At 41.4% G+C, this 15,392-nt stretch overlaps 2 protein-coding genes across 3 annotated transcripts; both read left to right on the top strand.

Moving 5' to 3' along the window:
- The first annotated feature begins 1,211 nt into the window (after window positions 1–1,211).
- Window positions 1,212–9,829, top strand: LOC115584435 (aquaporin AQPAe.a). Of its 2 annotated transcripts, none has more exons than XM_030421853.1 (6): window positions 1,212–1,534; window positions 2,156–2,350; window positions 3,385–3,546; window positions 3,629–3,793; window positions 4,563–4,643; window positions 5,772–9,829. In XM_030421853.1, the coding sequence occupies exons 1-6, from the start codon at window positions 1,520–1,522 to the stop codon at window positions 5,985–5,987; spliced, it is 834 nt and encodes a 277-aa protein (XP_030277713.1). In that variant the 5' UTR covers window positions 1,212–1,519; the 3' UTR covers window positions 5,988–9,829. The 2 variants fall into 2 exon arrangements, with proteins under 2 accessions (XP_030277713.1, XP_030277714.1); XM_030421854.1 differs by having other exon boundaries at window positions 1,217–1,534; window positions 2,159–2,350.
- Window positions 9,830–11,260: 1,431 nt separating this feature from the next.
- Window positions 11,261–14,193, top strand: mipb (major intrinsic protein of lens fiber b). Its single transcript, XM_030423834.1, has 4 exons — window positions 11,261–12,073; window positions 12,347–12,511; window positions 12,591–12,671; window positions 12,755–14,193. The coding sequence occupies exons 1-4, from the start codon at window positions 11,714–11,716 to the stop codon at window positions 12,938–12,940; spliced, it is 792 nt and encodes a 263-aa protein (XP_030279694.1). The 5' UTR covers window positions 11,261–11,713; the 3' UTR covers window positions 12,941–14,193.
- The last annotated feature ends 1,199 nt before the right edge of the window (window positions 14,194–15,392 follow it).

The raw sequence follows: 15,392 nt of genomic DNA, 5'->3' as shown, positions 1-15,392 counted from the left end.
ATTTGAATTAAAAAAATTAAATAAAATAAAAAATTATATATATATATATATGTGTGTGTGTACATATATATATACACACATATATATATAAACATATATTTTGGTCTGAACACTGCTGTTACTAGCAGTTATGCTAGTGTGCTAACATACTCACAATCGCAATGCGAAAATTTGGACTTTTAGCATTATGTTTATGAAGTTCACCATCTTTATTTTTACCTGCTGCTTACTGGCACTAAACTCAAAGTAAGCCATTGACCAAAGTGTTGGAAAAACAGATATTTTAACTGATTTTACAAACTAAAACCTATTCGTTCCTTTAAAAGAAGTAATTATTTCACAATACCGTGATACTACAGTTGCTCTTTGACACTGTACCAAAATGCTAATCTAAGCATGTATCACAAAACTGCAAGTCTACAGTTATGCTAGCTGCTCTGTGACGCTGGGGTCAGACTAAATGCTAATGATAGCATGCTTTCATACTTAATCACACTGCTGAATCATAGGCTAGACCTTTAGCCTAATGTTTACCAAGGTCACCTTGCTAAATAAAGGTTAGCATTCTATCACTTGACACAAGATTAGCTATCATTATCACTTATCTGAATCCTAGCCATCAGGAAACAGAAATTTCAACCTGTTGACGGAGCTAGAAGAAAAGTCAAGGGTCCACTGGTTCATCCTGAGGGTGACATGAATGTGTAAACCAAACTTCATGGCAGTCCATTCCAGATATTTCAGTCTCAAGCAAAGTGCTTGATCAACAAACCATCATCAAAACAACATCACCATCCATAAAGCCACGCTGCTAGCATAGCTAAATTTAGCTTAATTTAACAAAAGGCTTATTAATTTCCACAAACAGCTAATGCACATTTGGTCCTTCTTCATTGTAATGAAGGAGTACATCAGTCTGTGCTTTGAATTTAGCCATTTCTATATTAGAACACCAACTCACAGCAAACATCTCAAGATAACAAATGCTTCTACAGTTCTGCCGAAACTCTGAATGACCTGATTTCGTCCCAGCGCTCATAATTGTGATCAGCTTGTTGCAACCATTCACCCAGAGCTTGTGCAACCATCTGAAGTGGCCACAATCACTTCAGCTTGAGCATAAGTGAAAGGCTCCTGGTAGGTTCCCTGAAGATGCGTTAAATTGCTCAAGGTCGGGCTGCATGTGTCGGAGGAAGAATTGGGAGGGTTGGGGTGTTACACATGCAACCTTGGAGAGACACATTTTCAAGGGCTTTGTGCTGACGAATGTTTGTGCACAGGAAGCCTTGATGGGGACTGAGGTGTGGGACAAGGAGAGGGTGAGGAGAGAGAAAGAGAGTGGGGGAGGCTGCTCTCATCAAAGGACCTCTCAGAGACTCTACAGGTTAATGAGAGACGTAGCAGAGACCCTGAAGCCCTCAGACCCCGACAGCCACACACAGACGGACAGACAGGCACGGGGACTGACGGACCTACAGTGGACAGAAAGCCTGAGGAGAACGTACTCATTGAGTTGGAGATGACGTGGAGTGAGGTAAGCTTCTTATTTTATTGCCATAGTGCATGAACCCCCCTCATGTTTTTCCAACGTTGATTTCACTAACGAGGGTTTGCGTGTTTGTGTTTTATGGCAGATTTTTGCACGAGGCCAATGGTTGTCAGGTGTTATCATTTTAGGACAATTGAAGCATTTAAAAAAAAAAATCAGGTTACAGAGTTGAAATCCAGGTTATTGGCATGGAGTTGACTTGTTTACGTGAGATAAAGCGATAGACTAAGTGTTGTCTGTGTTTCATTTAATGTTGTTGTGTCATGTTTGATATTTTTTACAGCCTTTGATAGCATTAGAATGTATAAGGAGTTGATTAATACAAATAATCTGCACTCTTTATTAGGCTTTAGGTTACTTGATTAGATTATTGACATGTGGTTACCTTGCTTGTGTGATAGAATAAGTGTTTGGTGTGTCTCATCTTTAATTGTGCCATCTTTATTGATTTTGCAGCTTCTGATCCCATAATCCTCAGCATGGTCTTTTTCAGGATTTATGTGACTGTTTAATGTGGTTTGATATGTATCTGATCATCAAGGTTCCACATTTTCTATGGTTGAACTAAATATAGACCGTCTTTGTTTTTGTCCCCTTTTCCCCGAGGAGCTCCGTAGTCGGCAGTTCTGGCGTGCCATCCTCGCAGAGCTGCTCGGCACCCTGGTGTTAGTGAGCGCCGTGCTGGGAGCCTCTGTGCCCGGCCCTGGAGAGGCCCCTGGGGGACCCCTGTACCCAGCAGTGGCAGTGGGTGTGGTGATTGTTTCACTGGCACACTGTTTTGGAGAAATAAGTGGAGCACAGGTAGAATGTCTTGTGGTAATACCTTCATTTTAATGTTTTATTGTTGTTTACTGAGTGGAAAATCTTTGCTCGTGGTAACATACAAGTTGTCAGCGATGGAATACGAGTTAGAGTACCAATACGGAAATGTAAATACTTAAGTTAAAATGTATTTAATTTAAGTATTATTAGCTCAAAATCCCTAAAGTATACAAATAAAAGCACTCATTCATGCCCATGTGAATAATATATTTTCATATATGACATTATAGAAATAGAAGACATGTTTTTCTGATTTTAAGGACTTCCTTTACCTTCTTGAGAATATTGCATCACTTTACCTTTTTGGGCCTTGAATATTTGAATTTAAATGTATTTATTCAAGATAGCCCCTTGAGATGAATCATCTCATTTTCGAGGGGGTCCTTCCACAAAATTATACATATAGAACAATATGTATAGTTTTTAGAATGAAACGATGTGAGACATTTTGTGGAAAAATGACTCTTTAATTTGAATAAAACAGAAATACTCAAGTATCTCAGTGAATATAATTAGTTATTTTCCATATCTGAGTTTTCTATTTTGTAGAGAGTATTCCCTCCCCTTCCGATGTACAACAGAAAAAATATGTATGGTGGTTAATGGTGAGAGATATGGCATTTTTTGATCCAGTTGAAATCATGTCATGGAATTGAAAGTCTAGAAAGTCACAGTTTGTTTTAAAGATAAAAGTAAAATATGATTTAGTTTTGTGTGAAACTGCTCAGTGAACGACATCATCTCACTAAATATACGTAAAACGAAGAAACTACGACTTTCTTGAGATGAAAATGTTTCTTTTATTTTGACATCACATGTGTAATTCATTGCACAGTTCAAACGGGTTCCACACATTATTTGTCCCTCACTCTTCACATCTATACCTGTGTTTTCTGAAACAATGTCTCTTGGTGGTTCATCAGAAGGGGAAGGGTCTCGCTTCTTGATTTCATTGTTTTAAATATTCTTAAGGTGTTTTTATATGTTGGTGTGTGTTTGTGTTCCCTGAACAGGTAAATCCTGCAGTGACTCTGTCTCTGTTGGCCACTCGGAAGATTGAATTTCTCAGGGCCCTTGTTTACATCACTGCACAGTGTTTGGGGGCCTCTTTAGGAGCTGGGGCACTCTACTTGGCCTTGCCACTGAAAACCACTGCAGACCACTTCGTCAACAGGGTCAGTTCTCAGATTATTAGCAGGTTACTTGTTGAGAATTGTAAGATCTTCTCAGGATATTTCTTCCTTTCACCTCTCTCAGGTTCCTATGGAGTTGAATGCAGCACAGGCTCTGGGCATAGAGGTGTTGTGCACCTTCCAGATGGTTTTCACTGTGTTCTCAGTGGAGGATCAGCGACGGAGGGAATGCACAGAACCAGGAAACCTGGCTATTGGATTAGCACACACCGCTGGAGTGCTGATAGGGGTAAGAGGAGCTTTCTGTCTGTTTCGTTCATTAACTTGATTTTTCAGTTCTACAAAGAATGTAAATTGTCATTTTTAAATCAATGTTATGATTACTAAAAGATGAACGCTGGTGTGTCGCAGAAAGTAGATGATTTGTGTTACACCTCAGTTTCTGTGTGTTTTTATGGGTTCCATCTCACAATCCAAAGATGTGGAGTTGAAGCCATGAGAATGAGACACTGACTCTGATCAGACAGTTTGGCAGTTTTTTCAGGGGGTTTACACGACTATCTAAGGAAACTGTTTGAGTCTAAATAGGAATACATAGGATAACAAAATAAGTGCACTTAGCCAGCTGCCCAGCAACCATTTTCTAGTTTTTCTGAACTAGAGTCTTGTTGTTATGATGTAAAAGTAGACATAGACGACATTATTATTCAGACACAGTGCAACAAGGATGTACCAAGGCAGCAGTCACAAGGACTATGAAAAAGAAATACACCCTGTTAGAAGAGTGTGCTGTGACAAGCTATGACAAGAAAATAGTGTCAAGGTGACCCTCGAGAGAAGGAGCGAGGGCCAGAGAGTTTCCAAGAAATATTTTCAATGGAAAGGCTGACCTACCTCCTCTGGATTGTATGCTCATGTTGTCGTGTCTAGATCTGAAAATTAAGTGAAAAGCTAAAGTGTAATAAAAAACAAAAATAGCACTTAATGTAAATGTAAAGCACTTAACTTTTGTGTGGGTGTGTGTGTGTGCGTGTGTATCTGTGTTGATTTTCTATCAGGCAAGGTTCTCTGGTGCAGGTATGAACCCTGCTCGTGCTCTGGGTCCGGCCATCATCACGGGCTTCTGGGAAAACCACTGGGTGAGAGAGAGCCTCTGAATTCAAGTCTGTCTCCATGGAAACACTCGTCACTGCTGTTCGATGATTGTGTTTAATAGGTCAAAGTTCAGATCATAATTAGCAAGAACATTTACTGAATCGTCAAAATCAATTGGTTCATAATGTTGATCAAAATAAATATAAAGGTGGATTTACCCCAGTAATGTACAGTTTTGAGTATTTCTATTGCTATTTCATACTTTTACTTGAACTTTTTTACTACACTACATTAACCTACTTTTCAGAAATTTTAACAAGAAGAGAAAAATCCTCAAACACTATTTCATACTGTTTTATTGTTCATATGTGCAGGACCCTTCGCTGTAGCCACCTTTCAAGCTTTAAACAGTGTTGTGGGGGATGTTTATTCAGTTATGGAGAAATATATATATATATAGTTTTGAAATTGCATTGCCACCTTACCAACATTGTAAATAGTACCTTTCTGAGGTTGAATTTCTATTCCAAAAGTGCACCTTAAAAACAAAACAAATGATAAACTTATGAAATATGATGTCATGTTCAAGACAAAACCAGTGTTTTCCAACCTTGTTGACCTGTGATCCTCCACAAAAAGCGCCGTCCAGTTGAGGCTCATAACACACGTCTGACTTGTTATCAGGTCCATCAAAGGTGCATTTCTCCTCTAAACATCTCGGATAGGCAAAAAAAACTTCCTAAAGAAGGATAGTCGATTGAAGGAGTTTCATCGCGGGATGAGACTCGATGATCTTTCTCCAGGAAATGACATTAAGTTGCTTTAAATAACGTTTCAAGGTCTAAAGAGGTGATATTATGCGATATTTCAAAAAGGCAAATCCCCCAAATGTCTTTCTCTTGTTCCCTCTTGCTTTAATTGTCTCACCACCCCTCCATCACATTCATGTTGTGACCCTTTGGAGGAACCATATGTTCATCTCTGTCATTTTACAATTGACACTTGAAGTACAGTTAACTGCTATTATTTGTGCACTTGAACGCAAGATCTTTATTTAATGTAATTGGTATAATGGTTGTCATTGTTGATTTGTGGTGGATCATCCAGATATAGGGACTCTCTACTCACAACCCTTGTATCCCGTTTCTCATTTCTCTTTCACCCACCTTCAGGTTTATTGGCTCGGACCAGTGATTGGTGGCATACTGGCTGGAGTGTCCCACGAGTTCTTCTTTGCACGCAGTGCGTCACGCCAGAAGCTGGTGGCGTGTCTGACCTGCAAGGATATCGAGATCGTGGAGACGACCAGCATGACCGGATCGTCGCTGTCCACGGTCACACAGAACGCCATGAGAGCCAAGCAGGCCAACAAACAAGAAAACAACTGAGGGCACAGGCATGATAAATGTATTCAGTAACATCACAGTGATTGTTATAAAGAGATGTAGAGTTCTACAGTCGTGTAGATCAGGCTTGACTGCAGCGGAGACTCAAGAAAAGCTGTGCATCCAGTTTAATTTTGCACATGCATGAGCCCCCATTCACATTAATAACATACGGTGTAAAATACAAAATAATACAGTGGCTGCTAAATGATCCAAGGGAGAAAAAATATCTTTGTCCTAGCTTCAAAATGTTGAGTTGTAAAGCACCTTATGAAGAATTCCAGTCCCAGAGATAAAAAGAAATCCTTCACTTTTTACTTTACTGAAATCAGAGACACCTTGAGAGAAAACTCAAGGAAAGCTGGAGCTCAGGTGGTAGATCAATTGAATAATTGTCAATATTGATGGTTTGACCTCAGCTCCTCCTGATGAAGTGCGAGACCCCAAAATGTAACCAATCGTGATAAACCTGCTTTTTATTTTCTTCATCAATCAGTTTTTTCACCATAAAAAGTAAAAAAAAAAATGTTGTTCTTTCAAGGGCCTTAGATTACCTACTCAGAGTCTTAAACTTAAATATATTCAGTGAACAGAGATAAGAGCAAACCCTCACATTTTAGAAGGTAGAACCTGGGAATGTTTTTGCATTTTTGAAAATTGGTCACGCGATTTATCAGTTCTCAAAATAGTTGCAGATCTTTTGCCAATAACTGACTAATCATTTCAGTGCTATAAGGTGCAGCATTTCGCAGTTACAAGTAGAATTCTACATGAAAGAATATGTCAATGAAAATGAGGCAACATGCACACCACTTGCTTTAACTCTTTTTTTTGTTGTTGTTGTTGTGCAGGGGATCAATGCCCCCCCCCCCCCCCCCCAAAAAAAAAACAATTTCAATCTCATGAAAAAGAATATGTTCCTGCACATACTTTTCAGCTCACTCTCACTGGATTTATTGAAAAAGGTTGACTATTCACCAAGATGTCACAAAGACCTTGGGAAATTTACTCTGACATTATTAAAAGTCAGCCTGTCACTGAGCGGAAACAGAGTCCGTGTTTTATAGTTTGAATGTTGAATTAAAGTAACTTCAGCTGACGGATAAATGTGGTCCAGTAAAATACAACATATCCCTTTGAAATGTAGTGGAGGAAACGCAGAGAAGCGCAAAATACCACTACCTAAACATGTACAGTTTAAAATTAGTAGCCTGTGTAGCTTTAGCTTACATGTTGACATTCAAGGAATGATGGTAAAAGCTAAAACGAAAATATAATTGCTGCAGGGATGACATATTTTTAGGCTAACATGGAAGTTAGCATAGTTAGCAGCCTGTGGGATTTTTCAATTGGATTTTGGATTATTGCGGAAAAGCAGCTCTGTGGGATCAGCAAGTTATTTTACGTGTTTTGTTCGACAAGATAGTCTTCACAAGTTAACACCACCTTTATGACTTTCAAGCGTACATGTAATCGCCAGAAGTAACAAAACAAATGTCATTGCAGTCGCATGAGATAGAGGTCACGACACTAAGCATCTTGCTACACTGTTAGAGTTAGAATAGTTTGCAACTGAAGTCAGCCTGTAAAGACGGACTAGTGAGTAGATGAGTGTGTTTAGTCTGATGTCCGATCTTGCCGCTTGTTAGCAGCCGCCTATTTTAACACACGTAAACGCTTTATAATTCAAATGTGCCGTTGTTTACTGCCGTTTACTTATGTTGTAGAACAAAACGTGAACATCTCTTAAGCTTGTGATAACCACAGACCTCATTTCAGGCATCTAACCAAAAAACCCATAAAAAAAAAAACCCACTGACTTCGAGATGAGGGAAAATGAAGTGCAAAAACGTTGGCCAACGTTAACCACAATAAACTGCTGGACACACCACACTTAGTGAGGCTGTAGTAGCAAATCCCCTCAGTGCGTTTAGAAGACCGAGGGTATGTTTTACGGCTCATTAATTAAACTTTGTGCTTAAGAGAGGAAGAATGTGTTATTTCTTCTTTTGAAGTCACACCGTCTCAAACAGTACACAATTGTAAAACTCATATGCTGCACAATTGACAAAGGGAAGGTTAGTTCACATTTCAGTGAGTTATCCCTTCAGCGTTCATTCTGGAGAGTCATTACGCTCTATGAATTCTGGTTAAAATGATTCTTTGCCTGTTGTTTTCTTTTGGAGAGAAATGAACGTGGAAGCTGCTTTTTTAAAGGGTCTGAATGTGACCTCCGAGGTCCTAGTCGTCTGTCATTAGTGCATATAAAGGTGTCGCCAATACTGTGAGATTCAGTATTATTACTTTCACATTTGCACATCATTAGAATGTATAATGGAGACTCATTGAAATCCTGCTGAAAAACACCATTGTGTTCGCCATTTTCGGTTGCGTCGCGTGTCTGTGAATGCTTTGAAATGCTAAAGAGGTCCTTGGCCTGAACTGTGGGTTCAATGATGCTCTCAATCTGTCCAATATCTCTCTCATGTCTGCGCCTGTTAGTGTCCTTCTCTTCTCCGACGTCTCCTATTCACCATCAAATGGACCTTCATACCTCCGTAATGGCCCGACAGAGAGAACATCTTCAGTGGAAATAGGCTTTGTAATTTAAAATGGATAAAATGAATAATTGTGTGTGTGTATGTGTGTGTGCATGTGCGTGTGTGTGATAGAGACTTTTTGCTTTCATGAAACCTTTATTTATATTTGTTTGAGTTTGGTATCAGTTGACATGTTTGTCCTGTCTTAAAGTAGGTTTTTCTGTGTAATTTAAAGGGTCAGTTCACCAAAATTATATATAAAAAATAAAAAAAAAAACAGTAGTGGAAAGTAATTAAGTACATTTACTCAATACATTTTTTAAAAATCTAAATTTTTAGCCATTTTACTTCATCTTTCTACCCCATGACATTTAAGAGGCAAATATTAGTCTTTTTACTGAATCACATGTATTTGAAGTTCTTAGTTACTTACTCTGGTTAAATAATTAATATTAAATCCACAAGCTACCCATTAGACAACATGTGGACAAGTGGTTAAACAATCTTTACCAGCTTCAACTGTGAAGTATATATGACATACATTTACACTATTGTCCTTTTTTTAAGTGAAATTCAAATGTGTGACTCGTCACAGAGTGTCTCTACACAGTGGTATTGGTGATTTTACTTAAGAGATAAATTCAGCCAAAAATGAAAGTTCAGTTATTATCTTCCCCCTGATGCTGATGGAAAGTCATTTCTAGAGCTTCACATCAAAACAGTGTTGCAGCATTCTGTCAAGTAGATCGGGACGTGTTTTAGAACATGAAAAAACAAAACAAAAAAAAAAACAGAAAATGGCTCCATAAAGATTGTCCGCTGTCACCAAAGTCTACGGCAGCCCTGAGATCCCAAAATGAATTTGATTTTTTTTTTTACACACTCCTGACGTGCTGTTGAGGTTGTTTGTCGGGGTGCGTTCTTGCACTATGACCTTTAGCTGGTGTAGACGGTGTAGGTGTAGAATACTGCAATACGTTTTTCTGTGAAACTCCAGAAACATTTTGAGGACAATGAAACTTCACCTGACTTTCCATCCACAAGTACATTTTTTATTTTTGGGTGAACTTGTCCTTAATGATCTGACTACTTCTTTCAGAGACGTCTGCCTCCAACCTAGCACTCTCGATACCACAAGCAATGAGTGAGAATTTTTAAAAATCTTTTATTTGGGGGAATTGACACTTAAAAATGTATGTTTAATATAATAAAGAATATACTGTATATATGATGTATTGGTATTGATAATTGAGGTATAACGTGTACACTGTATTAAAGTCTAAAATAAAACCATGTTGGCAATCACTGTCGCAGTGTGATTTGAATGCACACACTCATACATAAACTATTCACACACACACATCGTGCACAATAGCTATAACTGCCACAGTGCCGCCAGCATTTTGCATTGTGTGTGTTCTTTCTAACATGTATAAAAGGGAGTTAAAACGGCGAGCTCAGCGTTCTGCATTCATCAACCCCCTAACACACACACACACACACACACACACACACACACACACACCTCCCCCCCACCTCTCTCTCAACAGTGATGGCTCTCGACTGGTCAGCGTGATGTCCCGCTTCTGCTCAGTAACCCCACCGTCCCCCCACATCCCTGCTGCACTGCTCCACACACACACACATGCACATGTGGACAAACACACACTCTCACATAATGCAGGCCTCTGCCGAGCAGCTCCTAGAAGCCCCTGTCACAACAGAAGACACAACATGCTGTGTTATGTGAATTATTGTTGGTCCGCTGCTCCCACAATTTCATTTTTCACATATTTTTCCCTCCTCTCTCTCCATTGTTGTTTTCATTCCTTGCACATTTGTCTTCACCTTCTGCTGTGTCCGCTCCGCGGCCGTGGAGCAGTGCCAGTGACAGCTCTGAGCTCTGAGGCAATGTCAAGTTCATATTCACAGGCCGCGGCATGCGATGTCTGCTGCCGATAGGAAGAGACTCTTCTCTGTCTCCTCTCAAAGACAACTAGTTGTGTCTTCAGTACAATAAACAGAAACAATTCATGTGATTGCCCACTTCAGCTGTAGCTTTAGCATTTAGCATAGCAGATTTAAGATGATCCTTTGTCAGCCGTTAATATGTATTTTTGTCTTGTCTCCGTCCATACGTAGCCCACATACTTGTTACAGACAATGGTTTCACAGGGTCAGGCATTTCAGTGTATGGGTCAGTTCAGCGCTGTTAGCTTTGGGCACTTCCGTCCGGGGCCCCAACTGTATTATCTGCATGTGTGTATACGTGTATGTGTGTGTGTGTGTGTGCATGCACGTGTCTTTGTGTGTTTTCTGTCCTTGTCCATCAGCATTTGCGTCCCCTGATTATGACAGTTATGATATGTCAACAGATGACATACACCCCAAAGAAAACTTTCTCCTTTCAGCGTCAGCTGCTATTCGCCACCATTCTTCCTCCTAGTTTCCTTCTCCTCCTGAGTAGATTGAAGCACTTCCTGTTGTCTCCTCATTCAAACTCTCTCTACCTGTCAATAAATGTCATTCGTGGATTTCCACTTATTCTCGCTTTATCTGCCTCTCCTGTCTTTTGGCCTCGGCCTGTTATTGGGGGGCGACAGAGGGGTTAAGTTTGTTTGATTTAGGATGTCCAGCACTGCCGCCCCCGCCCTTGGCCCTACAGGGGGATTATGGCGTCACCTGGGGCCCCTGGGGGGGTATTATAAAGCCCCTGTCTGGCCCTCTCCCCTCCGTCAGAGAGGCTAAAAGGTCCACTGGACACTCTGTCTATCCCCGTCTCTACTTTAGAAACACCCCTTTAGCATTGATGCCCACCTCCTCTTAACAACTCACCCACCTGAGATCTCCACCCACACTCCCACATTATCTCACACCTATGTCTTTGCGACAGGTGGACAGAGGTGGCAAGCGAACGCAGCTGAGTTGACTTTACCAACCCAGTTCAGTTGGTAAAGACCTGTCGAGTGGATTCGTCTGTTGACGTTCTTAAATCCTGTTTTTGTCTTTGAATCGACTCTGAGCGTTTTTATTTTTTGGTCAGCCGAGTTTGCTGACTTCAAAAGGGAGAACCTTTTTTTGTTATTTTTGGCATTTGAAGAGGACCGAAAAGGTACACCTTTTCCAAACTCTGACTTTCTTTTAAAGAATCTTCTTCATCTGGTGGAGAGCCTCAAGCGAACAGTCACCATGTGGGAGTTCCGGTCCATGAATTTTTGGCGGGCGGTCTTCGCAGAGTTCTTCGGGACCATGTTCTTTGTATTCTTCGGCATGGGCGCTGCCCTCCGCTGGACCACCGGGCCTCATCATGTCCTTCATGTGGCTCTGTGCTTTGGGCTAGCAGCTGCCACCCTCATCCAGTCCATTGGCCACATCAGCGGCGGCCACATTAACCCTGCTGTTACCTTTGCCTACCTTGTCGGCTCACAGATGTCTCTTTTCCGTGCCATTTTCTACATAGTCGCCCAGTGCCTGGGTGCTGTAGCTGGGGCTGCTGTGCTCTACGGGGTCACACCTGGCAACATGAGAGGCAACATGGCAATGAACACGGTAAGGACCCCATGTGGATGTTTCAGAAAACAAATCTAGCAATGGAATACATTTTGGAGTTTAGAGGTTTGTTTTGCAATTTTGCAAGATGGATTCTACAAGTGGTGTCAGCTCAGGTTTAGTTCAGTCGAGAATGTTTTATAAGTCTAACCAGACCTTCTACTCAAAACTATTTAAAACCAAGGATACCACACACCATATTTATAATCATCTTCATTTTGAAGACTTCTTTCATTCATGCAAATATGTTTTTGTCCACATGTGTATCTCCAGCTGCAGCCTGGCATCAGCCTGGGAATGGGCACCACTGTGGAGGTCTTCCTCACCATGCAGCTTGTGATTTGCATCTTCGCCGTGACAGATGAGAGGAGAAACGGACGCCTGGGATCTGCCGCCCTATCCATCGGCTTCTCCGTCACCATTGGACATCTCATGGGGGTGAGGCTCAAAGTAAACATAGGTGTTAAATAAGAATCATTCAACAACACAGTGCTGTAACAGGAGTATTTTGTTGTAGATGTACTACACCGGTGCTGGGATGAATCCTGCCAGGTCCTTCGCCCCCGCTGTGCTCTTCAGGAACTTCATCAACCACTGGGTAAGGCCTGAGATCACACTGAAGACATCAACCTCAGCACTGAACCAAACACTGTCTTAACTGATGATGTCTGCTGCCCGCAGGTGTACTGGGTCGGGCCTATGATAGGAGGTGCCATGGGCGCCCTCCTGTACGATTTCATGCTGTTCCCACGCATGAGAGGTCTGTCCGAGCGCCTGGCCACACTGAAGGGCAGTCGGCCCCCAGAGAGCGAGACCCAGCAGGACACCCGCGGCGAGCCCATCGAGCTCAAGACGCAAGCCCTATAAACCTGCCCCCTTTCTCCGACAGGGGCCAAGGGATGAGGGACAAGGCCCTGAGCTACGCCAACCCCACCTCCACTGCCTCCCCCCATGCCTTCACACAACATCGCACAAGACTAACCCAAATACTCACATCTAGACTAACACACAACTCCAGTGCCACTGTAAAAACCGACACGCAAACAGGTTCACAACCTCTAACCTCAACACACAACAAGACTCCTCTACCCCCCAGTCCTCACTCTGTATTCCGAACAGGAACATTGTGTTTTTGATAAATGGTGACCAGAGCCTGAACCAGCAGCCGCCTCGTCTCGCCCTCCACCCGCCTGCTACCAATCAACTCCATCTGTGACTCAGAGGAGCGTCAAAACCCTGAATTCGATCAGAGAGGTGTAGGAAGGCAGGTGTCGGAAAGGGGGTGAAGCCGAGGGCACGATGAGGGTGACGCGGGGATGTGGGTATGATACGAGAAGGTTAAGAGGGCACGGGGAAGGTGAAGGTGGAGTTAAGGGGTGGAGGTTGGGGTTTGGGTAGGGTAGAGAAGGCAACACTCTGGGTTTGTGGTCGTTTAAAAGTTGGGTTAGACCAGTGAAGATGGGCATGCTTTTCATTATTCATCTGAATTTATCTCCATTTTTTTTTTTTTTTTTCCTAGGTTCATTTTGTTTTCTGCACTTCAGACACAGGACGTGGATGTATGATACCATTAGAGTTTACCAGGGTTTCACTATTTTCAATCACTACATTTTATCTGTGGGTTTGTGTTCGTGTGTGCGTGATATCCTTCTGCAGAATGTGTGCGTGCAAGCGTGCGTGAGAGTGAGCGTGTGCATGTGTGTGCGCCTGCCCGTGCGTATGAGCGTGTTTGCAAGTGAGTGTGTATACGTGTGTGTATGTGTGTGCGTGCGTGTGAGATCAAGATTGCAGATACAGTACTTTTTATTTCGTTTTATTTTCATTACCGCTCTCCTGTTTCGTACCATTAACTGTGTTCATTTTGTCATCACTTTTTAAGACATGATCATTTCTCCTCCCCTCACTGTGGTATTTGCTATGATATTCATTTTTACATAAACCATCTGCTTTTTTTTTGTTCTGAACCAGCGCAATACAAAAGAAAATGTCGTATTCCAGACTTTGATAGTAGGTCTGTTCACTGCAGATCGGCTGTGCAAGCTTTACATTGAGTCTCCTTTTATTATTTGATCCTTACTGGGAGCACAAGGCGTTTCAATAAACATTTCAATGATAATAAACATAAAAAAAACTTGATACAAGTTTTGGGTCATTCTTGTCTTCATTTACATTTTGCATTTTTTTTTTTTTTGTGGAGTTGCTGTGAGCTGCAATAAGTTATCTCGGCCAAAAGAGGGCGAAAAGAACACATGCTGAACTCACATTTAAAAGATGAATTAGCTGAGGGAATCTTAAGGACTGTTGGACCAGAAAAGTAACAAAAAGCAACAGTTCCTGGTGTTTGAAGACAAATAATGGTGTGCACATTAGTTTGAGGGAGGTGTTGTTCAGGGAGGGGTCACTTGGGTAAGACAGGCTTCACCCATAGGCGGACTATTGCTGGTGCTGGATAAGAAGATTAGTTTTAAAACCGACACTTGTCATTTATCTTTTTATGTCATCTGTTCTTGTGAGGAACAGCTGATAAACTAGTGCGACTCCACCTTCAGAGCTCTGACAGAACAAAGACAGCTGCAGAATAAATCTGGTATGTTCCACATTTTTCTTATGGCCAACAAATCCCATGAAAAAGGTCAAAAACAGCAATTTATTCTGCTATCGAGTGAGGAGAAAAATCCCGAACCAGACCTCCACTGTTGGATTAAACAATCATCAGCCACATTATTGCCTGGTGACACCTCCCTTCATTACGATGAACCTGGGCACTGTAGTTTGATTTGAGCAGAGCACACACACCATTCTGCTGCAAGAAGTTGCAAGAGCCACCAAATATGCATCTATCCACAGCTGAATATAGTCCCCAACCAATACAATATTTACGCCTCTTTTAGGAAAGTTTAGTGCCCAGCTGCTTTAAGATCTTACTTAACCTTTATGTTTGTTTACTGTTTTTAAAGATTTACACTAGGAATTTATCATTTCAGGGCTGAGAGCCAAAAACTGGCAGGTGAAGTTTTAAAGTATGAAGAGACAGGTTAATGCTTTTGTTGGTTTTGGTGGTTACGAAAACCAAAACTACAGAATATTGTTGGTCTATTCCTTTTCTGGGAAAGAGATGTATCCTACGGTGCAGTCACATTAGCGACTACAAACCGTTACATGTCAGCTCGGTGCAATGTCAATATCTATTGAACTAAGCATAGTTTGACATTTTGGAGTGAAAATAAAAAATAGTCTTTCTTGTTAGAATCGGATGAGAGGAATAAAACAGACCACGTTCCCCTGAATTCAGGCTCGGGGTTGGAAGCGCAAATGTTGT

This window comes from Sparus aurata, chromosome 7, assembly GCF_900880675.1.
Source record: "Sparus aurata chromosome 7, fSpaAur1.1, whole genome shotgun sequence".
Lineage (NCBI taxonomy): Eukaryota > Metazoa > Chordata > Actinopteri > Spariformes > Sparidae > Sparus > Sparus aurata.
This window is presented reverse-complemented; position numbering and strand designations above follow the sequence as displayed.

Excerpts from the sequence above, each read along its gene's own strand:
- mipb (XM_030423834.1), top strand. The coding sequence starts at position 11,714 with ATGTGGGAGTTCCGGTCCATGAATTTTTGGCGGGCGGTCTTCGCAGAG. Across the intron at positions 12,074-12,346 it reads GCAACATGGCAATGAACACG|CTGCAGCCTGGCATCAGCCT; the intron begins GTAAGGACCCCA and ends GTGTATCTCCAG. Across the intron at positions 12,512-12,590 it reads CCATTGGACATCTCATGGGG|ATGTACTACACCGGTGCTGG; the intron begins GTGAGGCTCAAA and ends ATTTTGTTGTAG.
- LOC115584435 (XM_030421853.1), top strand. Across the intron at positions 2,351-3,384 it reads GAGAAATAAGTGGAGCACAG|GTAAATCCTGCAGTGACTCT; the intron begins GTAGAATGTCTT and ends TTCCCTGAACAG. Across the intron at positions 3,547-3,628 it reads CAGACCACTTCGTCAACAGG|GTTCCTATGGAGTTGAATGC; the intron begins GTCAGTTCTCAG and ends CACCTCTCTCAG.